Source organism: Hyperolius riggenbachi, chromosome 5, assembly GCF_040937935.1.
Source record: "Hyperolius riggenbachi isolate aHypRig1 chromosome 5, aHypRig1.pri, whole genome shotgun sequence".
NCBI classification, from domain to species: Eukaryota; Metazoa; Chordata; class Amphibia; order Anura; family Hyperoliidae; genus Hyperolius; species Hyperolius riggenbachi.
In genome coordinates, this window is record NC_090650.1 from 362,698,188 (window position 1) to 362,726,169 (window position 27,982).

The 27,982-nt window shown below is 44.6% G+C and overlaps 1 protein-coding gene across 1 annotated transcript in view; it reads right to left on the bottom strand.

Moving 5' to 3' along the window:
• The window catches only part of STAU2 (staufen double-stranded RNA binding protein 2), a 353,719-nt gene that overhangs the window by 305,745 nt on the left and 19,992 nt on the right, over positions 1–27,982 (bottom strand). Inside the window, 1 exon segment of the mRNA XM_068237509.1 lies at positions 19,812–19,862. Coding sequence (XP_068093610.1) covers positions 19,812–19,862 — 51 coding nt within the window.

Consider the following 27,982-nt stretch of genomic DNA (forward strand, 5'->3'; position numbering starts at 1 on the left):
TCCTATTCACAGGTCATTTTGAGGCATTTGGATTCTAGACTACTCCCCACGGTTTAGGGCCCCTAAAATGCCAGGGCAGTATAGGAACCCCACAAGTGACCCCATTTTAGAAAGACGACACCCCAAGGTATTCCGTTAGGGGTATGGTGAGTTCATAGAAGATTTTATTTTTTGTCACAAGTTAGTGAAAAATGACACTGTGAAAAAAACAATAAAAATCCAATTTCCGCTAACTTTTGACAAAAAATAAAATCTTCTATGAACTCATCATACACCTAACAGAATACCTTGGGGTGTCTTCTTTCTAAAATGGGGTCACTTGTGGGGTTCCTATACTGCCCTGGCATTTTACGGGCCCAAAACTGAGTAGTCTGGAAACCAAATTTCTCAAAATGACTGTTCAGGGGTATAAGCATCTGCAAATTTTGATGACAGGTGGTCTATGAGAGGGCAAATTTTGTGGAAACGGTCATAAGCAGGGTGGCCTCTTAGATGACAGGATGTATTGGGCCTGATCTGATGGATAGGAGTGCTAGGGGGGTGACAGGAGGTGATTGATGGGTGTCTCAGGGGGCGGTTAGAGGGGAAAATAGATGCAATCAATGCGCTGGGGAGGTGATCGGAAGGGGGTCTGAGGGGGATCTGAGGGTTTGGCCGAGTGATCAGGAGCCCACACGGGGCAAATTATGGCCTGATCTGATGGGTAGGTGTGCTAGGGGGTGACAGGAGGTGATTTATGGGTGTCTCAAGGTGTGATTAGAGGGGGGAAATAGATGCAAGCAATGCACTAGCGAGGTGATCAGGGCTGGGGTCTGAGGGCGTTCTGAGGTGTGGGCGGGTGATTGGGTGCCCACAAGGGGCAGATTAGGGTCTAATCTGATGGGTAACCGTGACAGGTGGTGATAGGGGGTGGTTGATGGGTAATTAGTGGGTGTTAAGAGGAGAGAAGAGATGTAAACACTGCTCTTGGGAGGTGATCTGATGTCGGATCTGCGGGCGATCTATTGGTGTGGGTGGGTGATCAGATTGCCCGCAAGGGGCAGGTTAGAGGCTGATTGATGGGTGGCAGTGACAGGGGGTGATTGATGGGTGGCAGTGACAGGGGGTGATTGACAGGTGATCAGTGGGTTATTACAGGGAAGAACGGATGTAAATAATGCACTGGCGAATCGATAAGGGGGGGGGTTGAGGGCAATCTGAGTGTGTGGGCGGGCGATTGGGTGCCCGCAAGGGTCTAATCTGATGGGTAACAGTGACAGGTGGTGATAGGGGGTGATTGATGGGTGATTGATGGGTAATTAGTGGGTGTTTAGAGGAGAGAATAGATGTAAACGATGGATTTGGGAGGTGATCTGATGTCGGATCTGCGGGCGATCTATTGGTGTGGGTGGGTGATCAGATTGCCCGCAAGGGGCAGGTTAGGGGCTGATTGATGGGTGGCAGTGACAGGGGGTGATTGACGGGTGATTGACAGTTGATCAGGGGGGATAGATGCATACAGTACACGGGGGGGGGGGGGAGGGTCTGGGGGGGTGATCAGGAGGGAGCAGGGGGCAGTTTAGGGACTAAAAAAAAAATAGCGTTGACAGATAGTGACAGGGAGTGATTGATGGGTGATTAGGGGGGTGATTGTGTGCAAATGGTGGTCTGGGGGGTGGGCAGGGGGGGTCTGAGGGGTACTGTGGGCGATCAGGGGGCAGGGGGGGGCAGATCAGTGTGTTTGGGTGCAGACTAGGGTGGCTGCAGCCTGCCCTGGTGGTCCCTCGGACACTGGGACCACCAGGGCAGGAGGCAGCCTGTATAATACACTTTGTATACATTACAAAGTGTATTATACACTTTGTAGCGGCGATCGCGGGGTTAACAACCCGCCGGCGCTTCCGATTGGCCGGCGGGTTGACGTCGCGGGTGGGCGGAGCCTATTGCCGGTGGATGCGCGCGCATCCCAGCGCGCGATCCCCGGCCAGAGAGTGCCCCAGGACCTGACGCCAATCTGCGTTACGTGGTCCTGGGGCTGCCACTTTGCCGCCGCCAATATGAAGTAGGCGGTCGGCAAGTGGTTAAGCTTGCGACTTACAGTTTCATGTGGGTTAAAATGCAAATTCTGGGGACAAAGTTCGGTCCAGATTCTGACAATGCAAGTGGGAAGTGTATACAGTCATTTATAACAGAACTGGTTTGATGCTGATTCACAACTGATGAACGTTCAGGAAAAGATTGAACCTTGGTACACCCATCCAATTTTGAATGGCCAATTTACCACTTCTGTGTAGTATGAGAGCTTACCTATACATACAATCTGTTCATACTATTCAAAATCTGTTGGCCCTCATGCTACATGGGGTGGTAAAATTGGCCTGTTTGTCCATCAAAATTAGATGCGTGTACTAGGCTTTAAATGTCCCATTTTACAATGAGAAAATACTTTGGTCAGCAATCAAAATGACACAGGATCCTACCTAATTGGCAAGTGTCCCTGTGTCCTGTTCATGTGTCAGTGCTTTTGAGCTAGTCAAGCACTGACAGCCGTTGGCACAGGACGCAGGACGAGCGGGCTGGCCAAGCAGGTGCCAGCAGTGATGATAGACCTAGAGCCCATTTTCAAAAGGGCTTAGGTCACTTGCAAGCTTAAAAATAACAGTTTACTTCTTCAGAGGTTTAGGTTTCCATGACACTATTACAGAATACCCAAGCAGCTCAGGGTGACCCATAACCACTAGGAAAATATAGTGGACTAAAAAAAAAAAAAAAAACAGAAGCCCTCCTACTACAAAAGCCAACGCTCAGTATAGTTTACTTTTTTAAACCAGAAGGTATTTGTGATAACTCAGCTTTAAGCGAGCAACTGCTGTCTCCCACAATGCATTACTACTGAATATGCAAATTACCCCTTTATGCACCTGAAGCCAGGCTTACATCCAGAACCACAGGTGTATAGCATTAGCAAGCCTATAGCATTAAAATTCAAAGCTATAGGCTTGCTATACACCAGCCGTTCTGGATGTAAGCCTGGCTTTAATGGCATACAGAGATAATTTGCATATTCAGCAGTGGTGCATTGTGGGTAACCAGTTACACTTAAATCTGAAATATCAATTACCTTTTGTTTCAACTTTCAATAAGACAAACCACACTAAGCATGACACGATTGTAAGTTTTGGTCTTTAATCAGCTAGTTTGGAACATACGCAACAAAAGTACATAGAGATCCGAATACATTGCTATTGATGGATCGCCTCAATCACTTCCAGTAAATGTCACTTATTGGACTGACACTCTAGAACCTAGGTTCTCAACGTGTGGTACGCGTACCCCAGGGGGTACTTCTGATGGTTCCAGGGGGTACTTGGGCTTGATATACATTACCAAGAACAACAAATTTAGAGTTTTAGAAAATGATAAATCTTAAACACCAAATTTGTATTTTAGCTAAATAAAAGCAATAGTAAATGCTTAGAAATTGTTTAGAACTAATTATCATGTACTACGATTAAATATATATTTGTCAAGGGGTACTTGTGATAAAGTTTACTAAGCTAGGGGGTACTTGGTGAGTAAAGGGTTTTAAAAGGGGTACCTACCAATATAATGTTGAGAAACACTGCTCTAGAACACCTGCTTACATCAGCAGCTGCTTCGATCTAGATGTAATAGACTTCTGCATATTACTCTTTAAGCGGGTGTGACGGCATCCAGCAACGCAATATATTTCATTGAGATGTCAAATGCTGGGTATATTGCACAATGGTATAAGCTTGTTACAACAGTGTCATCTACGCATTACTGAAAATCTAACTGGTGTTGGCCTGTATATCCCTAGTGTGCTAAAACGTCACACAGAAGCAATCAGCTCACGTTAATAGTAGCTTACATGAGGATAGGCCACCAGAGAGTGAGAAGATTGATTTCCGATCACTCCTAATCCCCACACCTAGATGTGCGTCTATTCCACACTGTGCATGCAACATCCACACTAACTACTTGCTTTACAACTGCTTGCTTTTTTGCCCTTTCTACCTACGTAATGAAAGAATGCATAAGTGATGCTTTTGAGATCCTATAGTGATGACAACTTCATTTAGGCCCCGTTGACATCAGCAATGTAGAATTGCCATGCGATCGGAACACAACGTGCATGTCCACATGCCATCTGCGCCTCTGTGCACTGTGCTGCTGATCCCATTCACTACATATACACATAAAGAGTCAAAGACTTGTATGGCAATTCCTTGTAACATGCTCAGCACAGGTTTAGACTGCAGGCCAAATCGTCATGGAACCAAGGGGTTGATGTAGGATAGTGCAGCAATATGGCTGTGCACAGACAGAGCACAACAATATTGCCTTTACTATCGGCAGCACTGTTACACTATTAGTGTGACCCACATAACTTGGAGTAACGCAAATATCCATAGCAATGCTAACGCTACTCTAGTACCATGGGTCGCACTAATAGCATAACTCGCGCTACAATGCTGCCGGAACTGTAACAACCAGTTTTTGGACAGTAACCTGCCCTCTTTCCCATCCCTCTTAAAGGGAAGATCCGCACTGGAAATATTAGGGCCAGTTTCCACTATAGCGAATCCGCATGCGGATTCGCATAGGAAATGCAAGTGGATGGGGCGGTTTCCACTTGTGCGTCTGCGAGAGCGTTTGTGTGCGGCTGAAATCTGCACGGCAGAGCCGTCAGATTTCGCGTGCGAGAGGAATGCACGCGAATCGCCGCTAATGTATTTTAATAGGGAAATTGCATGCGGGTTGAGCATGCGGTTTTTGACGCAAATTCGCATAGGTATTAATGTTAATTTACACAGGCAGTGACATGTTAAATTTGCATATACCCTTACGTATGCAGAATTGCATGCGAAATCGCGGGAAAAATGCATGCGGAATCGCACCCGCATGCAATTTCGGCTGCGGTGAAATGCAGGCAATTCCACATCGCACTAGTGGAACCGAGCCCTAAAACAAACTGCACTTACCTGGGGCTTCTTCCAGCTCCTGGCAGTCGATCTGTGCCCTCGTAGCAGCTCCTGCGTCTCCCGGTGTCCAGCGGTGAAGAAGCCGACCTCGCCAGGTTGGCTTCATGTGCGCTCCACGGCGCAGAACTACTGCGCCTGCGTAGTAGTGACCCGATGACGTCACGTACACCACGTGACCCCACGCCGTGGAGCGCACATGAAGCCGACCCGGAAGCCGACCTGGCGAGGTCGGCTTCTTCCCACTGGACACCGGGAGACGCAGGAGCTGCTACGAGGGCACAGATCGACTGCCAGGAGCTGGAAGAAGCCCCAGGTAAGTGCAGTTTTATATTTCCAGTGCGGATCTTCCCTTTAACCAATATGCATATCTACTCCTATGTATACTTCACTTCTGGCTCAGGGGCGTAGCTATGCGTACTACTGTTTACTTACCACCGCCACTCACGATCATCGCCGTCCTGTTCGCATTCGCCGCAATCCTGTCCCTCTGTGACCAGGGAATGAGAAACTGCTGTTCTCAAACCCAATCACTATGCCTGTGATGAATCAGAGCTTCCGGAAACAGAAATGATGTAAACAGCAGGTTCTGTCTTCTATTTATAGAACAGTTATTTTAGCATCATCTTGTGGCCAAAAAGTAAAATTACACCCAAATACAAGACTTTCACATAGAAAATTAAATACATTATTTTTTTAACACCTTCCACCCCTACCCCATAGTTACCAAAATTAAAACAGAAAAAGTTACTTTAGGGAATTTAAGATGCATGTCTTGAGTATATAATTGTTGCTTTTATAAATAAAGGCTTGTAACTATTCTAGTATACAAAGAAAAGAAAAAAAACTAAATGGTAAAAAAAAAATTACCTTTATTTCCAAATAAAATATTACCATACATTATACTTAAACTATACTTAAAACCTATCTAGGGAATAGGAGCACATATCCTTAATGTCCTTCATGGCACAGATAGTGCATCTAACTAATCCTGCAAGGGAGCTGCAAGTACCTGCATATGTACCATGCAAACACACCAGCAAGCGGTGTGTTAAGATCACTAATAGGGGGAAGAGGGAGTGTTTAAATGTCCTAGCTCAAGGTGAGGAGCCTGGATTTTGTGTTTTTTTAAATTGTATTTGATCCTTTGTGGCTAGGATTTTATCTAGTGCTCTCCCCCTCTTCCCCTATTAGTGATCTTAACACACAGCTTGCTGGTGTGTTTGCATGGTACATATGCAGGTACTAGCAGCTCCCTTGCAGGATTAGTTATATGCACAATCTGTCCCAGGGAGGACGTTAAGGATGTGTGCTCCTATTACCTAGATCGGTTTTGATACGCTGAATGCGTGCATGTTTGGGCTATGCATGTTACAGGGCGAGAGTTATGACACATACGACACTGGGCTACCTCTACGCAGTGTATGTGACTACGCAAGAGACTTTATTCTTGTAACGAAGATCCCAGCTTTTAACTTCGCTGTAGGGACAGCATTGATTGCTGCATGATTTTTGTAAGTGGATTTGCCCGAGAATTTGCATGTCATATTATACTAGGGACAATTTAAATGTTGTAATAACCGGGACAAATGGGCAAACATCATGTGTTTCATCAATAGAACATTTAATTTTTAAACTACAATGCCTGAATGCTGAGAAATGGTTAATTCTCATTTTTCTTCTTTGCTGCAAAATGCATATAAAATCCAATTCTTATCAAAAAGTATCACCTAAAGAAAGCCTACTTTGTTCCACAAAAAATATATAGATCATTTCAGTGTGATAAGTAGCGATAAAGTTATTAGCAAATAAATTGGAGGAGCGTGATGTGAAAATTGCCCTGGTTTTGAAGGGGGAAAAAAAAACCCTGTGGTACTAAAGTGGTTAAGATCACTAGGTCAATTGTAAACTACAAATGTACTCATACATATAACGTGTGCATTTATCCCAACATATACCACTGCACTGTAAATAATTACATTCCAGCATAGCTGTCAGTGTCATTAATCTGATGGCTCTAAACAGCTGTCACAGCTTTCTGGAATAAAACATCTCCTCTTGGAGGATTCTCAGGGTTTCCTTTTCAAACTCACTCTCTGAACAGCAGTTGCACAGTACTTACCAGAATACGGTGCACGCGAGTAGGCAGGTTGGCCAGCATCTTTGTATAGGTAATTGCCAGGGCCTGCTTTTGAAAAGAACAAAGGAAAAGTTGAGAATCTCCTGTGAAGAGATGTACTAGTTCAAAAACCTACCTATTGCAACAACTAAAAAAAAACAAAACAAAAAAAAAAACAGTACATTATGTTCTGGAACTAGATATATACTGTACATCTAAAATAAATGTATACCAATATTTTTAATATACTTCTGCATTTCCCCAGAGCTTAAATCCATTTTACTAATCATAATCTCAATATACGAAGGTCATCCAGAAAGTAGCAGCCATTTGCTTTCATCTGCCATGCAAGGTATTTTCTAGGTTATTTGACTTGCATCTGTCAGGATAACCTCCTCTCCCTGCATCACTAGTTGCATATCTAAAGAATGCCATTAACAGTTTGTTCAGCAGCATTAACTTGAAGCTCCTTCCTCAATTCCTCCAACACACAGGTGATGCTACTACTACAAAGGGACTCAGAAACCTTGTAAAAAGGATATGATAAATGCTTAAACAAAGAATGGGAGTAGGTAGATAAATAATCAGAAGATACAGGATGTCTAAAATAAACGGTTTGCTTAAAAGATCCCAAAATGAGGGGTATATGGAGGCTGCCATATTTCCTTTTAAACAACACCAGTTGCCTGGCAGTGCTGATCTTTCTGGCGAGTAGTGTCTAAATCACCCGGGTAATCTTGTCAGACGTTTGTCAGAAACATCTGATCTGCATGCTTGTTCAGGGTCTATTGGTACAAGTGTAAAGCCTCATCTACACGGGTAGATGAGGCTGCGATCCGGCGGCTAATCGCCTCTTCCGCGTCCCCGCGAGTGCCTGCCGCGTCCCCGCATTCGATTCCCCGCTCGTCCCTGCCGGCGCCGCTTATCTTCTGCTCGATTCCCTGCTATTGTCCCCTCACGGGGAGCGAGCAGGGAATTGGCGGAAGCAAGATCCGTCCTGTCGGATCTTATCAATCGAGCCGCATCAGCGGCACGATTGATAAGGAACATCGCGGCCGCATCTACGCGTGTAGATGCAGCTTTAGAGGCAAAGGATCAGCAGGACTGCCAGGTATTGTGCATGGTTTAGGAGGAAGTCATCATGTCCGCCTCCATATGTCTGCCACTTGGGGGGCACTTTGAGGAATTGAAAAAGGCTGTTACTTTCCAGATGATCCTTGCATTTAATTTCAAAACCCTGCATTCTATTAGGCTGGTGTACTACCGCCATCTATATTCCTGTTTTGTCTGCCCATTTTTCATGCCTTATGCCAGTCAACTTCTAAAGCCATACGATTAGCAAGTTGAAGGCATTGTCCCTTTGAAGCACAAGAAAACATTCATTAGCATTAAAAAGTGTACCTGAACTCTTGCACAGGACAGAAGGAAAAACAGAGAAATGCACCCTGGATGCAATTAGAAAATTTAGCCCAGTTCCCCCTCATTTGTGTCTAATCAGAAGTTTCAATCTGATCTCTCCTGTGTCACAAGACTGCCTATAGGCGCGCGTACACGCACTACAAAAGGAAATGGGTCCGCCAGACCCTCCCGCTGAGCGGATCGTTTAGAAACAGCCTTATCAGTCTGCCGACAGCGCTTACACACTCGCATACTGTCGGCTAAAGACCGCCCAGCAGGAGGATCCGGCGGACCAGTCGTTTCCTTTTGTAGTGCGTGTACGCACCTTATGGCAGAGATGGCAAATAAGCTAATTTAAAAGCACAAGATATTAACAATATGTCTGCTTCCATGAATCAGGAAGTAGAAACAGAGCTGATACAAATCCTAAAATAAATCTGCAACAACAAAGAAATGGTTTTGCATGATGCAATATTTGTGGCAACTTTTCCCACAACGAATGATTGTTTTTGTGATAGCAGTTAACGAAAATTTGTTAGGTGTGTGGTGATTGCGACCGTCATTACGGATCACTGAGCCACCGATCATCAGATCCCCATTGCCCGCCGTGATAATTTTACCACATTCGTTTAAAAGATTGTGCCTTCGATTACACGTAGTAAAGATGAATTGGGGAAATGATCGCTGGTTGACACCGCTTGGTGATCATGTGATCAGAAGCCAATGAGCATGGCTATTGAGTGACAGGAGAGGTCAGCTGTGATATGACAGTGGAATCTCCCTCTTCAGGTATGCGCAATCGATGTGGGACTAAAATCAGTTACATCCTATCAGCAGCAAACAGCCAAAAGAAGGACGGAACTCTAACTTCCTTGGTACCAAAGGGGTTAGACAATGCTACATATTTACAAAATCTGTCAGGGTATGTATGAGAACAAATGTATAAGCTCATAGAAAGAAAGGAGGGGGAGCTATATGGCTCAACACTGATGGTAAAGGAGGTAGCCCTTTTGAAAATTAAAACATACAAGCGGAAAAAAAAATTTTGAACAAAAATGTTATACTCACCTTAGTAGTGGGAAGCCTCTTTAGCCCCCGATCCTGCACATGCCCAGTAGAATAAACCATGACCTTTGTGACAGAGCACTAAATTCTACTGGCTATTCATGGATCTTACTCATTTTTACCCAATATGGCTATGCTCTGATATTGACAGGAGCCTGGCCACCAGAAGAAGAGAGTCCTGGGCAGCAAGGGAGGGCTACAGGAGGATCTGGGGAACCTCTGGACCACCCAGAGGCTTCACAGTACTGAGGCAGGTATCCAGCCCCTTCCACTTTACAGGTTTGCTTTTATTTGCCGATACTCTGGATGTAATACATTCTGTGACAAAGCAAGGGCTGGCTCATACTGTATTGGGTCTGTGGTGGACAGGTGATGCACAACTGCAATAGCGGATACACAGTATCCAACTCCAAGGCAGCAATGGAGCACCAACCAAATGAAAATAGAAATGTATACAACGGTGCTCCTTTACAACTTGTCTAAAGAAAAATAGAAACCTACTGATGGGAAAAAAAAATGAAAAAAAAATAATCAAAGATTCATGTAACAATGTGGACAATTTTAATGCAGACACACTGACCAGAACTAAGGGGTCAGTAACACATGAGCAAAAGCATACACGTATGTTGTGCAGACATGTGCAGTTTGCAAAATGATACACAACCAAAACAACCAGCATGGCAGATGAGATTTTTATTACAAGTTGATTAAAAACTGGATGAGATTTTCATAAGCGCATCAGAAATACAGTACATCACAGTGCAGATCAGTGAGGTGAAACAGCAGGAGAAACCCAGCATTTCCAGGAAGAATAGTTTCTTAGAAATAAATGAGAACTCCCCACTTGGAAAAAGATCATCCTGATGCATCTTAAGAAGACTTTGCTCTTATCTTACTGAATGCAATTCAAATTTTTTTCTCAAATTCAGCCAATTCGCAGAGCCCACACTACACACCCAAACGTCTTTCAGGCAGATCTCCTTGCTTCACCCCAATGTTACAAATGCAAGACAGACCATGGAGATTTAGAGCACATGACATGGAATTGTCCCAAACGTCACAGATAATGGATGAGAGTCCTGAAAGTTTTAGATCTGTACCAGACTAAAATTTCCCAGAGCTGCTATTGTGTGCATCTTAAAGTAAACCTGTAATAAAAGAAAAGTCACATACTTACCTCAGTAGAGAGAAGCCTCTGGATCCTCCAGAAGATTTCCACACCCTCCTGAAGACCACAGATCCAGTGCTGGACCCTCTTGAATTTGCGGCTGCACTCCCGTCCATAAACTTGCGCAGATTCCTGGATGAGCTCTCTTCAAGGGGGTTCGAGCGGTCCCTGCACTGGGTGGGTGGAAGCAAAATGGATGGGGGAACCCTCTGGATCATTGAGTGGCTTCCCTCTACTGGTAAGTGCCTATTTGAGTCACTTTCTCCTACATATTTAGTTTAAGAGAGCTTGACGATACGCTTGTATGCTTCCTATTGGTTGCCAGCACAAATTCTGCAATTTTGGGAAAATTACACCTCATATGGTTAATGCTTGTATTATGCCATTTAAGGACTCTGAAGTTTGAGAAGTTGATATATTCGCACAGATTGGAGTCCAATTCCAGAGAATAGCTGCTCCATAATAAGTTCCGGGTCATCCAGACAGAATTTTCTGGAACCTAGCAGGGAGGGCTACCTCTGTGCACATAGATCAACTTCTCAGACTTCTGAGAGTCATTGAGTTGCATAATCCAAACAAGGCAAGACTTCTGACTAAGAATATACTGTTTAAGAACATAAGGCCTTGCCAATTGATGATTGCCAACATGCCAATTGCTACTTCTGCTGCTGCTGTCAGAGGTTCTTTTTACTGTGACATTAATCCAGGGCTGTGGAGTCGGAGTCGGAGCAATTTCGGGTGCCTGGAGTCGGAGTCTGGAAAAAAATGCACCGACTCCGACGCCTAATGAATTTGTAACTAATTAAAATAGAAAATATGATAAAATGTTCTATTTCTCAGATAATAGTCATTAAAAATAATGTATATATACAGTAATAGCTGTGCTCCGTCCACAAAAATGAAATAAAACAATCAAAATTAGTTACTTGTGCTGCATCAATAAAGCAGTCCCCGTATTTTTAAAGTCAGATATACATATCTGATTGTGACTGTATATATGATGTGTACACAGGAATCTCTTATATTTGTTACGGCCAGAACCCGAAGTCTGGCCACTTCGGGTTCTGGCCGGTCAGAATGCGAAGTGGCCGCTCTCTGCGGCCAATACACAAAACGCTGCTGAATTTTGGACTTTGGCCGGCCAGATCGCGTACTAAGTGTGGCCGGCCAAGTCCCGAAGCTCACCTCTCCGCTTTACGTCCCCTCTCCCTGCGCTGTCTCTGGCTGTCTGCTCTGTTCTGTCCCCTCTCCCTGCGCTGTTTCCGGCTGTCAGTTTTACTTACAAGGACCCCTGGGCTGCCCTGACGATGCCGGCTGCTTCATATCCCCTGCTCTCCAATGAGCTGCTGTGCGCAGCTCAGTCAGTTGCCTGTGTCCTGCTGGTGTTCCGCTGTCCCCCGTTCGTCTGCACTCTCCTGTTCATATACCAATACCCCTGCTTCTCAACCCCCGGGTCCTCACAGACTAACGGAGAATGGGGCATGGAGAACTTAGCAGAGGAAAGATGAGCTTTCCTCTGCTAAGTTCTCCGTGCCCCATTCTCCGTTAGTCTGTGAGGACCCGGGGGTTGAGAGACAGAGAATGGAAGGGGGTGGGGGGAGGAATTTGAGAGGAGGATGGCAGTTTATGGATAACTAGTGACCTTATGCTGGATACACACGTTGGGTTTTGCTGCGAGATTTTGCGAGATCGATTTCATCAATTCAATTATTTCCAACATGTTCGTTCGTGTTTCGATGGATCCAGCCGTCGATTTTGCATATTAAGTATGCAAAATTGACGGCTGTATCCATCGAAACACGATCGAACATGTTGGAAAAAATCGAATCGATGGAATCGATCCCGCGAATTGCGCTGCAAAATGCAACGTGTGTATCCAGCATTATCCCGTTTTAAAACGGGCTAGGTCTGTCCCCACGTGCACATGCACACACGGCCTACAGCTATGTCGACACTAATAAAAATGCTAATATATGTTACGGCCAAAACGGGACTAAAATACTGGGAATTTCTGACTTTGGCCGACTGACTTTGGCCGTTTCTAGAACTGGCCGGCCAATGTCAGAAATTTCCAGCATTTTGGACTTTGGCCGACGTCAAATCGGCCAGTTCTAGAAACGGCCGGCCAATTCTAGAATTGGCCAATTTCTGGTCTTGGCCATAACATATATACTAAATCACATCTATGCTGTAAGAATAAATCCTGATGTGTAGCCGTGTCACTAATAGAGATGGAAATAATTCTGCATTGATGCTGGTTTATGCAAATGTATGCACTCTCTTTGCTCATGAAATCAAATAATTTGATATGTTAAAATTTGGTTTGGTGACTACAAAATTAAAGGGTACCTGAGACGGATGAAAAGAAGAGTGTTATACATACCTGGGGCTTCCTCCAGCCCCCTTCAGACTAATCAGTCCCTCACTGTCCACCTCCACCACCCGGATCTTCTGCTATGAGTCCCGGTAATTCAGCCAGTCAGAGCAGTCTGGCTATGTGCCGCTTCCACAGCCAGGAGCATTCTGCACCTGCGCAATAGTGCTGCGCAGGTGTAGTACGCCCCCGGCGGCCGAGTGTGTGCATGCGCACTACACCAGACTGGCTCAAGTACCTGGACTCCTAGCAGAAGATCCAGGTGGCGAAGGAGGACAGCGAGGGACTGATTTGCCTGAAGAGGGCTGGAGGAAGCCCCAGGTATGTATAAAACTTTAATTTCATCTGTCTCATGTTTACTTTGGTACACAGTAGTACTATACTCTACATATGCACTCCCCACAGGAATCCTAAACTGAGGAGTCGGTGGATTTTTGGACAGACTCCACAGCCCTGCATTAATCTGCTGTATAATTGCCAATTTTTCATAATAAACTGCTGTTTTTGTTGATCAAAAAAAAAAAAATTCAGATGCCTAGTTTTCCCTGCAGCACAAAGCCTGCTTGCACTCCTTTTACCTGTAGCCTTGTCCTACTAACAAATCTACACCTGCTCATACTTTGTAATCTGCAGGTATTACAGCTACAATTGCAGAACAGTTTCAGGCCCTGTTCACACTTACGTTTTGAAAAAAGGTTTTGCAAGAATGATTTTTCTGCGATTTCATGCGGAAAAATCAATGAACAGTGCGGCGATTTTTCAGCTATCGCGCTTAACGCTACTATTGCATTGAAACCCGATCACATGGAAATCGCCTGAAAATGGTGCAGGTTACGCATTTGCCGTTTTGGGGCAATTTGCGCAAATCGCCCAAATGAGAACAGGCCCATAGACTTATTACCCTAGCGCTTTAAAAAGCGCTAGCGTTTGAGCGTTTTGCCGAAATCGCAGCAAAACGCTCTAGTGTAAATGGGGCCTCAGTGTGTGTGTGCCTTCACCAGACTCCTATCTGTACACTAATGCCTGGTACACACAATGAGATTTTTTGGCAGATTTACTGCCAGATGGATTATTTCCAACAGGTCTTTACTTTTGTGCCGAATCTGCAATGGGAATGCTCATTTACAGAAGCATAGCTAGGGCTTTCAGCACCCGGGGACAAAGACTATTAATGCGCCCTGTAACGAAGGACCAGCACCAAAAAAAGGGGTGAGGCCATACCAGAATGTGGGCGTGGCAATGGGTGGGGCCAAATATACATGACCTTAGCAGTGGTGTAAGAGGTCTGCCAGGAAAGTTTGAGCTCTGCCATAAGGTTTCTCCCAAAATAGACAATCTGGCAGCAGTTCCCCCAAAATACATGCCCCCAGTACACGTAGCCAGGGGGATACGTGCCCCCAGTACACGTAGCCAGGGTATAGGTGTCCACAGTATATGTAGCCAGGTGTATATGTCCCCAGTATATGTAGCCATGGGTATTGCTGTACCCTGTATATGTAGCCAGGTGTATAGCGGTCTTCAGTATATGTAGGCAGGAGTACATGTGTCCCCAGTATATGTATGGTTATGGATATATAATCGGGTGAGGTCCTTTGAACAGTGAAGGGCCAAAACACAGTCCTTTTTAATAGGGCAGTCCACCTGGCCCACTTATGCTAGGCATACACAGTGAGTTTATGCGCCGGTATCGAGCCAGCAGCTCGATGCCAGCGCGTCACTGCTCGTCCGCGCGGATCGATTCCCGCTCGTCCCCGAAGGCATGCCTCATCAGCCGCTCGATTCCCCGCTATTGTCCACCCGCGGGGAATCTGGCGTGTCATCGGACCTGTCGGATATTATCGAGCCATCAGTGGCTCGATTGATAAGGACACAAACTCACCGTATATGCCTAGCATAAGACAAATATTGCTTTAGGTAAGGACTAATGTGAAAAAGACTAAAATGCAATCTTGTAGTACAAAAAAAAAAAAATCAAAAACTGACACATTGCAGAAAAAATACCTTAGAAGCGGTTCTTCATCAAAAAGAAAAAAAAAAAAAAAAAATCAATCTTCAAACAATCGCATAACAAAGACTAGTATCTTTACAATATGTGTCAACGTTTTTGATATTTTTTGTACTACAAGATTGCATGTTAGTCTTTCACATTAGTCCTTACCTAAAGCAATATATCCCCGGTATACGTGGCCAGGCGTAGACGTGTCCCCGGTATACGTGGCCAGGCGTAGACGTGTCCCCGGTATACATGGCCAGGTATTTCTCTCCCCCACGTCCTTCACCTTAGGGTTTCCCTTCCCCTGCTCCCCCCTCCAGATATGAAAGAAAGATCTGTGCTCCGCTAGACTAGACCAGAGTAGCGGCGCACAGATCTCTCTACTCCGTCGTGAATTGGTTAAGTGTTCTGCCACCCGCCCAGCGCTCATATCTGGAGGGGGGAGCCCTAAGGTGAGGGAAGGGGGGGCGGGAAGACATCCCCCCCCTTTCCCACCGCTGTACCTACCACTTCCCCTTATCTGAGCTCCCGCTGGGGGGTAAGAAGTATAATAAAAAAAAAAAGTAAAAAAAAAAAAAAAAAAAACCTCAGGTCACGACCAGGTGCCCCTAGGGACCCAGCGCCCAGGGGCACATGTCCCACCCCCCGCAAAAAAAAAAAAAAAAAAAAACCCTACAGGGGCCCAGACAGTGAAAGCATCTACCCGGGAACAGACAGCAAACACTTTAAACGGCTACTGAGATCCATAAAATGATTTGAGCTGCATGCTAACTCTTAATAACAAGTTTGACAATTCGAATTTCTTCGCCCTATGACGCTTTATGATTATCACGTGATGTAAATATTAATTTAGCACGCATTAACATTTGTCTTTGACTGCTAACCCTGGCCAGCAATATGTCATAAGTCGTGTATTTATAATTATCACTTACACTCGTTTGGGAAAACTGGGCTGTGCCGGATGCGTTAGGTTTGGAGTTTATGAACTTTGAATATGAAGCAACATTAAAGCGTACCAGAGACTAACTATTATAAAAAGATTTATACATGCCTGGGGCTTCATCCAGCCCCCTCCGCATTGAACATAGAAGCCCCGTAAGTTTGGCGAGTCGGGGGTCAATCGGCACATGCGCAGTGCAGTTTGCCCGACCCCCCCCCCCCCGTTTTCGCTCCCACAGGTAGGAGCTTTCTGCACCTGCGCAGTACTACTGCTACCACAGGAGCACAGCGGGGCTCGTGGCAGAGCATGCGTCCCGACTCGCTAAACTTACGGGGCTTTTACTGGGACCAGAAGAAGGCGGAGGAAGACATCGTGGGGGCAATCGATGTGGATGGAGCTGGAGGAAGCCACAGGTATGTATAAATCTTTTATACTAGTTAGTCTCCGGTTTACTTTAAGCATCTCTGGTACTGAAATACTATATATACACACAAAACTTCCCTTAGACCAGGGAAACCAATTGATTTATCTGATTCTTTACTTATGCACAAGTTTTTTTGTAGACATTAATATGCAAACCCATTAAAAAATGACCTAGAGTGGCCCATATGCATGCACTCAGTCTTTGTAGACATGATTAGAACTTTAATGCTAGGGACACACCATTCAATTTCCTGTCAGATCAACGGGTCGAGCCAATAATTTCTGACATATCCGATCAGCTCCTGGTCGATAACTGGATTGATTTTGTGCAGCTGGGAATCAGAAAATCGATCTCATTATCAAGAGCTGAACAGACTATCTGTTTGACCCATCGATCTGCCAGAAAATTGCACAGTGTGTACCTTGTATAAGAGAAATGCTCAGAGAGTCCATTTAACTCCGCACATTAAGTGGGGATAGCTCCAAAGCATACTGTTCAAGCAGAAATCAGCAGAGACTGCAGCTTTTTAACTATCAGCGAAAGTACAGTAACTTGACTTTGCAATTACTCCCTGCGTTCCCGTGGGTTTCCTCTGGGAACTCTGGTTTCCTCACACATCTGTAAATTCTTTCGTTATCAAAACAAAGCAGATGGGCACACCGAACGGAAGGAAATTAGCCTTTATTAAATGCAAATTAATCGATCTTGTATCAGTGCAATAGCAGAACTGGAAGCCACCAGGCAGGTGGGTGACTGTAGAGGTGGCACTGAACGGCTAACAGTTGTTTCACAAGCAAAAGAGGCTTATTCACAGCAAAAACAGTATTGCAGTGGCATGGAGGCAGCTTAATTTGCATTGAATAAAAGCTCATTTCCCTCAGTGTGGTGCACCAATCTGCTTTGCTTGGACATCACATCCTGGCTTTCACATTATATGATGAGCATATACAGTCATGCTGATACTAGTACATATGGACAGTCTTCTGCGATCAGGAGCAACAGACCACCACATGGTCTGCTCACCATACCACAGCGAGTTGCATTGCCCCAAGTGGTGGCTTTCCTTTCCTCTATGTTACAAAACTCAATCTCTCCACCACACCCTCAAACACATTAAAGCCGGCTGAGGCAGCAAATAACCGGCTAAGCCGATAAGCACGTATATGGCAGCTCCCGGACCATCACACCGCAAGTGAAGCGCCAGGCAGTTGAACTTGGCCGAGCAATGTCAGTTTCCATTGAGCACATTGAGAGGTCATACACATGCCGCTACATTGCCCCTACTCCCCCTCCCCCATAGCAACAGAGCGCATCAGTACACCATCAGCCCAGTCAGGTCACCTGAGGCATCGGGTTCCTATCTGACAGGTGACATCAGTCACTAGTGTGTACGCACCTTTAGACTAGGTTAGGAACATTGAAGGATAAGATTAGGAGCGGCACACCTTGCAGCAAGTATCGGGGTGCTGAACCACAGATGCAAAGCAACATCCAAAACAATTCCAAACAGTCCAAGGATAGGTTCACACACCGGCTTCTCAATGAGCAAAAGTGTCATTTGTTTTTCCATAATGTGTCAAACACTATACATGATAATGGTTTCAGGGCCACCAAAGGTCCCCTTCTTCACAAGTGCAGACAAAGGTTTGTCTGCACTTATCTGAAGAAGAGGACACTTGGTGGCCCCAAAACAATTGTCATGCATAGTGTTTGACACATTATGGAAAAACAAATGACACTTTTGCTCATTGAGAAGCCGGTGTGTGAACCTATCCTTGGACTGTTTAGGTTAGGCACATTGGACTGACTATGGTAGGGATAAGAAACACAAAGGCCCATATGCAATTCACTTTTTCTCCTGGGTTTCCTCCTAGGTGATTCTCCCACCTACTCAATAAAATGCCTTTTAAAATCACCAGCAAGCAACAGAAATTAGCAATTAGAATCTTTTCACCTACTTTTTGGTACTTTAATAGCAAATTGCTGAAAAAAAAATAAAATTCAACAGGAAAAAACTCTGAAGTAAAAGGTTAATTGCATGTGAGCCAAAGTATGTAAACATATGATTAGCCGACCCTCACATATGGTTCCGTTTAGTGTACAGTCTGTAGTGCGTTTTTCTTAGCGAAGCAAAATGTACATTTAAAAAAAAAAAAAAAAATTGTGCCACGTGTGACGTTCTCATATCTCCAACTAGCAGCAAATCAGTGATTTAACAGAGATTCTATTGTCCATGAAAAATAAAGTCAACAATACATATTAAAAAAATCTTGTAATAAAAAGGTAAATGTAAAGGCGTACATCTATATTCTTTGAAAAATGGAAACTACCTGGATGTCATTCTTATCATGGCTAAAGGTGCGTACACACATACGACTATAGTCGTTTGTAATGATTGTTCCCAGATCTTTACCAACGACGATCGTTACAAAAAACCAACCACCGACTATTAAGGCAAACGACGAACGAGCCAAATCGCTACAAAAGAAAGTTCTGTCTCGGCGGATTTTAACCAACGACGATCGTTTGCAAACGTAGTACATCGTTTGAAACGGTCGTTCGTACTAGGCTTGACATGCACATTTCACTATTTCTCCATGTAACTTCTCATTTTTATGCGCAGGAGCAATAGTTACTTTACGTGATGTAACGTTCCTTCTAACAATCAGATCGTTACACACCTTTTAAAACTATCTTTACTTAGGTCGTTCTTTCATCAATTAAGAGTTTGTTAGTCGTTCTCAACGAACGATCGTTGTCGCATGTGTGTACGTAGCATCAGGATGGTCAACTAAATGCAAATAATTCCAAGTTGATGCAAGCTTTCATAATTTATGCAGCTTGAAAAGATATCCATTTTCAATCTGATTGTGCATAACACTTGCATCAAAATGAAAATAGTGTGCATCTCATTGAACAGCCTTCAAATCAGAGCACCTGACTGGAATACTCATTCAGGGCCCCTTTTCCACTAGAGGCAATTGCAATGCTGAATCGCAAATAGCTAGCGATTTTAAAATCGATATGGTTTGCTACACAAGATAGGAATCGTGGTAGGTAATTTCCACTACCGCGATTCGTTTTTTTCTAAAGCCCGAACACGACGCGGAGCAATTTTTGCCGCAATTTTCCTGTGCATTGCATAGCAAAATTGCAATCACCAGAAAAAACTAGGACTTTGCGCTAAACGCTAGCGATTGCTAGTGGAAAAGGGCCCTCAGGGTCAATGACAGTGAAAGAATGACTGACAGTCAGGCAAGTGGTATAAAGATAACCCCCTCACTACAGGTTCTCTTTAACTGCAGAATACCATGCCCTAGCTGACAGCAACATTAGCGCTCAATTTACCTTTAGCTGAGAGTCTTGAAGAATACATATTCCCACGCCATGCAGCAGCTTCTGTGTGATGGCAGATAAACACAATTACCACGTATACTCACTGCTTCCTTTACATCATGTACCAAGACTCTTATTGCCAACAGCAAGCAATCCATTCCCAGAAATTTTCTTGTGAGCAGTTAATACACCATTTTAATTTATGCATAGAAAAATTGTAAGAACATACTTTCTCCAAAAGGAAAAAAAAAATAAAATAAAAAACAAAACCAAGTAATCGCGTGTTCCACCATGTCACAGATCATCAGTGAGTGACAGCTGCCTCTGCACACCCAATCAGTACAAAACCCAACCCCTTCAGTCATGCAGGCTCAAAAGGGACACAAAGATTTCTGTCTCAGGCCTAAAATTTCTCCAGATTTTAAAAGCTATTGCTAATGCAAGGCTATGGGGGAATTTTTACAAAATCACATTGCTCCAGTGTGAACACACACATAAGATAACATTAGCAAGAGCTTTTCAAATCACAAAGCGTTTAGAAAAGCTCTTGTGTGACCAAGCTCTTAGAAAGTGGAGCAAGAAAAGATACTATGGTTCATAACATCTGTAAACTCCCAGCTCATTTACAGGATGTAAATGATTATTAATTGACACAATGGCACCTAACACCACCAATTCATGGATACAACCAGGATTATCCCGACATCTGCTGCAGGTGGTGTGTGGGCAGAGGGGAACACCCCTAACACCTACGGTGGCGTCACCCTAAAAGCTTTCCCTTATGGAGTGAGGCTATTCAGAGTATTAGTAGAATCATGTCCAAGATACGGAATGACCCATGGGTAGTACTTTCCAATAAGATGGATGCCTCAATAAATACATAGACTCAATAAAATGTATAGAAGTGGTCCCCTGTGCCTCTACTTCTCCCAACAGCAAAGAGTTTAGTGCCAAAGTACTGGAGAAAGTAAGACTGTTTACTCATTAGAGGAGAGTAAAAACAAACTAAGGATAGATTTAGAGAGGAACTTTACTGTATGTAACTTAATGTACAAAATTGCTTTTTCTTTTTTACTATGATTTATAAGCAGGGCTGTGGAGTCGGAGTCGTGGAGTCGGGCAATTTTGGGTGCCTGGAGTCGGAGTCGGAAAAAAATGCACCGACTCCGACTCCTAATGAATTTGTAACTGTAATTAAAATAGAAAATATGATAAAATGTTCTATTTCTCAGATAATAGTCATTAAAAATAATGTATATATACAGTATATATACAGTAATAGCTGTGCTTAGTCCACAAAAATGAAATAAACCAATCAAAATTAGTTACTTGTGCTGCTTCAATAAAGCAGTCCCCGTATTTTTAAGGTCAGATATACATATCTGATTGTGACTGTATATATGATGTGTACACAGGAATCTCATATATACTAAATAACATCTATGCTGTAAGAATAAAGCCTGATGTGTAGCTGTGTCACTAATAGAGATGGTCAACGAGATGGAAATAATTCTGCATTGATGCTGATTTATGCAAATGTATGCACTCCCTTTGCTGATGAAATCAAATAATTTGATATGTTAAAATTTGGTTTGGTGACTACAAATTAAAGGGCAACTGAGACGGATGAAAAGTAAAGTTTTATACATACCTGGGGCTTCCTCCAGCCCCCTTCAGGCTAATCAGTCCCTCGCTGTCTTCCACCACCCGGATCTTCCGCTATGAGTCCTGGTATATCAGCCAGTCAGCGCTGTCCGGCCGCATGCCGCTCCCACAGCCAGGAACATTCTGCACCTGCGCAATAGTGCTGCACAGGTGTAGTATGCTCCTGGCGGCGGTGTGTGTGCATGTGCACTACGCCCGACTGGCTCAAGTACCTGGACTCATAGCAGAAGATCCAGGTGGCGGAGGAGGACAGCGAGGGACTGATTATCCTGAAGGCGGCTGGAGGAAGCCCCAGGTATGTATAAAACTTTAATTTCATCTGTCTCAGGTTTACTTTGTTACACAGTAGTACTATACTCTACATATGCACTCCCCACAGAGCTGCAGGGAATCCACTGAGAATGCTGTGCATATTGAACACAGAGGTGTTGTCTGTTTACAATCTCATCATTCCCCTGCAGAGTACCTGCACATCATTCTTACATGTACCCACACTTACATTGCCTAGGGCCTGATAGATGTTCTTTGTTCCGGTTTGTACCTTTTACAAGTACTTTTACCAAGGACTAGTTTTAGTCTAAAGGGAATAAATATAGTAGTCTACATATCCTTCTCACTTCAGTTGTCTTGTAAAATTCCTAAGCGTTGGCAGTTAAGAGACGAATTTCATGTTACATACTTTTAATCAACAAAATTGTAATATGCAAATTAGAGGAGTCGGAGTCGTGGAGTCGGAGGAATCCTAAACTGAGGAGTCGGAGGATTTTTGGACCGACTCCACAGCCCTGTTTATAAGTTGAGTCAATGCAGAAGCGCACGGAAGGGGTTGTTCCGGGTGTACAGAACACCCCCCTGCACCAAGACCGGAAGTCTCCCTCTAAATCTGAGCAGCGGCAGCCACAGATGCACAGCTGCCGCCTGCTCATATCTGTGTGCGGCGAGAAGGACTCTGACTAGAGCGAGGGGCCCAGGGATGCGGGAGCCGGCTTTATTCCTCGCTCCCTCCCTCCCTCTGAATTCCCCTCACCTGCGGTGATTGTGTGCCTGGCTCCCCCATGAGTGTGTGCGCAGCGGAGCGGTAGGTCCTCTTACCGCAGATCAGGCGCACCGGCAACTAGTCTCGATGCTTCCTGTGACGTCATGGTAAACAGGAAGCAGGAGACTCCAGTTGCCGATGCGCCTGATCTGCGGTAAGAGGACCTACCGCTCCGCTGCGCACACACTCATGGGGGAGCCAGGCACACAATCACCGCAGGTGAGGGGAATTCAGAGGGAGGGAGGGAGCGAGGAATAAAGCCGGCTCCCGCATCCCTTATTGGCGCCGCCACAATTTTTTTCTCTCTTCTCTTCCCAGGGCAATCTTCTCCCCACACAGGGGCACCTTCCTCCACCTATCTAGTCTATACTGGGGGCATATACCTATCTAACCTATACTGGGGGGCATATACCTATCTAATCTATACTGGGGGGCATTTACCTATCTAATCTATACTGGGGGGCATTTACCTATCTAATCTATACTGGGGGGCATATATCTGTCTAATCTATACTGGGGGGCATATACCTGTCTAACCTATACTGGGGGGCATATACCTGTCTAACCTATACTGGGGGGCATATACCTATCTAATCTATACTGGGGGGCATATACCTATCTAATCTATACTGGGGGGCATTTACCTATCTAATCTATACTGGGGGGCATATACCTATATAATCTATACTGGGGGGCATATACCTATATAATCTATACTGGGGGGGCATATACCTGTCTAATCTATACTGGGGGGCATATATCTGTCTAATCTATACTGGGGGGCATATACCTGTCTAACCTATACTGGGGGGCATATACCTATCTAACCTATACTGGGGGGCATATACCTATCTAATCTATACTGGGGGGCATATACCTATCTAATCTATACTGGGGGGCATATACCTATCTAATCTATACTGGGGGGCATTTACCTATCTAATCTATACTGGGGGGCATATACCTATCTAATCTATACTGGGGGGCATATACCTGTCTAATCTATACTGGGGGCATATACCTGTCTAATCTATACTGGGGGGCATATACCTGTCTAACCTATACTGGGGGGCATATACCTGTCTAACCTATACTGGGGGGCATATACCTATCTAATCTATACTGGGGGGCATATACCTATCTAATCTATACTGGGGGGCATTTACCTATCTAATCTATACTGGGGGGCATATACCTATATAATCTATACTGGGGGGCATATACCTATATAATCTATACTGGGGGGCATATACCTGTCTAATCTATACTGGGGGGCATATATCTGTCTAATCTATACTGGGGGGCATATACCTGTCTAACCTATACTGGGGGGCATATACCTATCTAACCTATACTGGGGGGCATATACCTATCTAATCTATACTGGGGGGCATATACCTATCTAATCTATACTGGGGGGCATTTACCTATCTAATCTATACTGGGGGGCATTTACCTATCTAATCTATACTGGGGGGCATATACCTGTCTAATCTATACTGGGGGCATATACCTGTCTAACCTATACTGGGGGGCATATACCTGTCTAACCTATACTGGGGGGCATATACCTGTCTAACCTATACTGGGGGGCATATACCTGTCTAACCTATACTGGGGGGCATATACCTATCTAACCTATACTGGGGGCATATACCTATCTAACCTATACTGGGGGGCATATACCTGTCTAATCAATACTGGGGGGCATATACCTATCTAACCTATACTGGGGGGCATATACCTATCTAACCTATACTGGGGGGCATATACCTATCTAACCTATACTGGGGGGCATATACCTATCTAACCTATACTGGGGGCATATACCTATCTAACCTATACTGGGGGCAACTATATGGGCTACCTATACTGGGGGGGGGACCTATAGCTGGCTACCTATACTGCGGGCACCTATACCTGTCTAAACGTTGGGGGCGCATTTTACGCCCTCACCCTGGGTGCAATTTAGCCTAGAAACTGCTAGTATTTGGCTCCACCCACACCATGTTTTGGCCACGCCCACACACCGCTTTCAGGAACCCCCCCCTTGGAAATCCTGGATTTGCCCCTGCAATGTTTGCACATTGTAAAATCTAAGGGCCCTTGAACACTTGCAGCGCTGCGTTGTGTCTCTGCAGCATTTCTGCTGGGTTTACCTTTTGAAAAGGCATTATCACATTCAGCTATGTGTCATTACAGCTCTTCTATAAGTACTAGTACATTAAAGACAAAAAAGCTACAAGCTACCTATGGAGGACAATAGAGTTAGCAGTCTTAGCACAAACAGCTGCTTACTAAAATAAATATAAGCATTACTGACCAGAGTGATGGCCAAAGTCAACGTGTAAGTTGGCAAGAGACTGCAGCTTACAAAAGCCTTTTTTTTTTTTTTTTTTTTTTTTTTTTACTTTACTATTTTTAACCAAGTTACAGAGCTTTACAAATTTCACAAAGCTTAACCCTCCTGGCGGTCTATTAAAATCCGCCAGGGGCAGCGCAGCAGTCTATTTTTTATTTTATTTTTTAAATCATGTAGCGAGCCCAGGGCTATTGTTAAACTCCGCCCCATTGACAAAACCCCCGTGGCTACAAGGCAACATAAGTAGAGGTGGCCACAGAACTTCAGAAACAATTCTGGCAAAAACCACCATGGCAATTCTGCCTATTGGGGGGAGGGGGGATGTTTAAAGGACAACTGAAGTAAGAGATATGGAGGCTGTCATTTGTTTTGTTTTAAACAATACCAGTTGCCTGGAAGCCCTGCTGATCTATTTGGCTGCAGTAGTGTCTGCATAACATGGCAAACAAGCATGCAGCTAATCTTTTCAGAAACACCTGATTCGCTGCAGGGTCTATGGCTAAAAGTATCAGAGGCAGAGGATCAGCAGGATAGCCAGGCAACTGGTACTGCTTAACCTCTTGAGGAGCACAGGTTTATACCTCCCTAGTTACCAAGCCATGTTTTACAATTCAGCACTTCACAGCTTTAACGGTTTATTGCTCTGTCATACAACTTACCACCACAGAGGTGCTCACTTCTGCATCTAGACCCATTGAGTTATACTCCTGTTTGCCTGATGAAGCAGGACCACACCTGCGAAACGCGTTGCACTAAGTGGAGTTAAATAAAACGTTTTTTTGTATTGATATATTGTGACTCAATTGAGTTCTATATTTTTGAGGGAGGTAAGTCCACCTGAACATCCCCCTCTTTTAGACGGTTTTTAAACATTTTTATTCTACTCTGGCGCCTCTGTACACCAAGCCTTGCCAAAAACTTACCACCTAAATTCATTTTACCTCCTTTTCTTTCCACTAGTAGGAGCAGTCTTTTGGTGGTCTACAACTGCTAAAATTAAATTAAAAGTGATTTTATATTTTATTTTTTTTTAAATTCTCTCCCCCCCTCAGATCGCAGCTGGCAAGCTGATCATGGATCCCCGCTAGGTGTCTCGGCAGTGAGCACACATTCCCTGCCAACCCCGCCCACCACACTTATGACGCCAATCAGCGTTAGGCAGTCCCCAGTGAGCCACTCTGCCACCGGTGTGAGGTCATCAGGAGGAGGTGAAAAGGAAATAAATATGGTAGCCTCCATATCCCTCTCATTACAGTTGTCCTTTAACAATAATATTGTTTTACCAGCAAGCAGGTGAGTTACTCACCCATGCAATTGCCAATTCTAGCGGAGTTTAAATTAAATGTCTAAGATTATACAAGGGAACCTGCAGGGAAAGTGCCCAATTTGGGTCCTTACCTTGGGAGAAGGAAGCCTCTGAATTCTCCAGATGCTTCCACCATCCTTCTCTACCAGCCTTTCCAGCACTGGTTCCGTACGAAAACTACCGACAAGAGCTTGTTGAGGAATCACATGTGCGCAGTGGCAATACAGCCAAGCTTCAAGTGTCTCGGTGCTGAAACGGCCAGGCAGAGGAGAACGGGGGAAGTCTCTGGAGGATCTAGACGCTGCCTCCTCCCAAAGTATCTAAATGTGTGCATTGCAAACACAATTGAGGCAAAAACTTAAAGAAATACAGCAGCTGCAGCACTTATTTGCGCAGTTCCTGTAGGCATGCTAGGGGTGACCCAGGGTTTTCCTCTATTATCTGAACTTCCTGTATAGGTGTCGCCCTCAGCATTGGTCATAAACATTCTGAAAGTCACTGTGTTAGGGGATCCTGGGATTCTGCAGCGGGCATTGCCAGAGCCGACTTGCAAAGTAAACTTGATCAGCAGCCTCCATATGAGTCTCTGGCATGTCTATTGACTGCAATGCAAATCCTGCTTTTTAGGACACTAGAGTAAGTCCAATGGATTAAACAGGAGGCTTGTCATGTCTCCCATGGCTAAGGCCTCATTCACACTATAAGCACTGCCATGCGCATTTCCGCAGCACGTATGGTGTGCTATCAGCAAGAACATCAGAAGTGCATAGACGTTCAGACTCCGCAGGCTTTTAGCCAGGTGCCCCACCCGGCTAGTTTTGATGAGCACCCGGCTATCAGCTCACTGACTCCCATACTATAAGCAGAGTTGTGCACAGAAGCACCGGCCCTGCATCCTCTCATATTGTCCCATCCAGCTACTTTTTCATGCCACCCGGCTGGAAAAAGAAAATTTCTGGTGAGAACACGGAGTACGATGCGCTATCATACTGCTGCACGCATTTTTTTTGGCAAACCGCATCGCTGATCCCATTCACTGTAATCAATGGGATCAGCAGCGCAACGCACAGCAATGCAGATTGTGTGCGATCGGTTCAAACTACAAGAGCTTCTTTTTTAGCACTAGCGACTTGAAAAGATCTTGCTAATGCAAAGCTATGGGGGATTTTTATAAAATCACATCACTCAGGTGAGAACACCCATAGCATTACACATTAGCAAGCGCTTTTAAAATCGCAAGCACTTAGAAAAAACGCTTGCCGTGTGATCCAGCCCTTAAAGTGTACTCGCAGATATGTAAAAGCAATCCTGATTCATGACAATGAGAGACAGTACGTTGGCACCCCCGCTAGCCTGCCAACGTACTGTCTCTCATTGTCATGAATCAGGACTTTACCAAGTTTTAGCCTGCCTCTCTGGGTGTTGGCCTCAGAAGCAAGCTCAGAGAATCACGGCTCTTGCGGCCTGTTCTAAACTGCATGCCATTTGTAAGGAAAGCCAGAATGTGTGCAACTTAACAGATCATAGTTTTTGACAAGCCTAAATAGAAACGTAGCTATTTACAATATATATAGATTTGGTCATTTACCCATCGCAAAAATGTTACCTCACCCCAATTTACATTCTTCACTTTATCAGAGATGTGGTTATCTTTAGCAGGGCACTGTTGAATGTTACTAACCCCCACCCTCCCCCCTTTCCCAAAGTGGGCTTAGAACCAGTTACTACTTGTGCCCAGCATGCATTTTCAAAACCCACGCCAGCACTTGTTACAATGTGAATAAGCACGTGACGCCCTCTAGCTCTGCCATGCA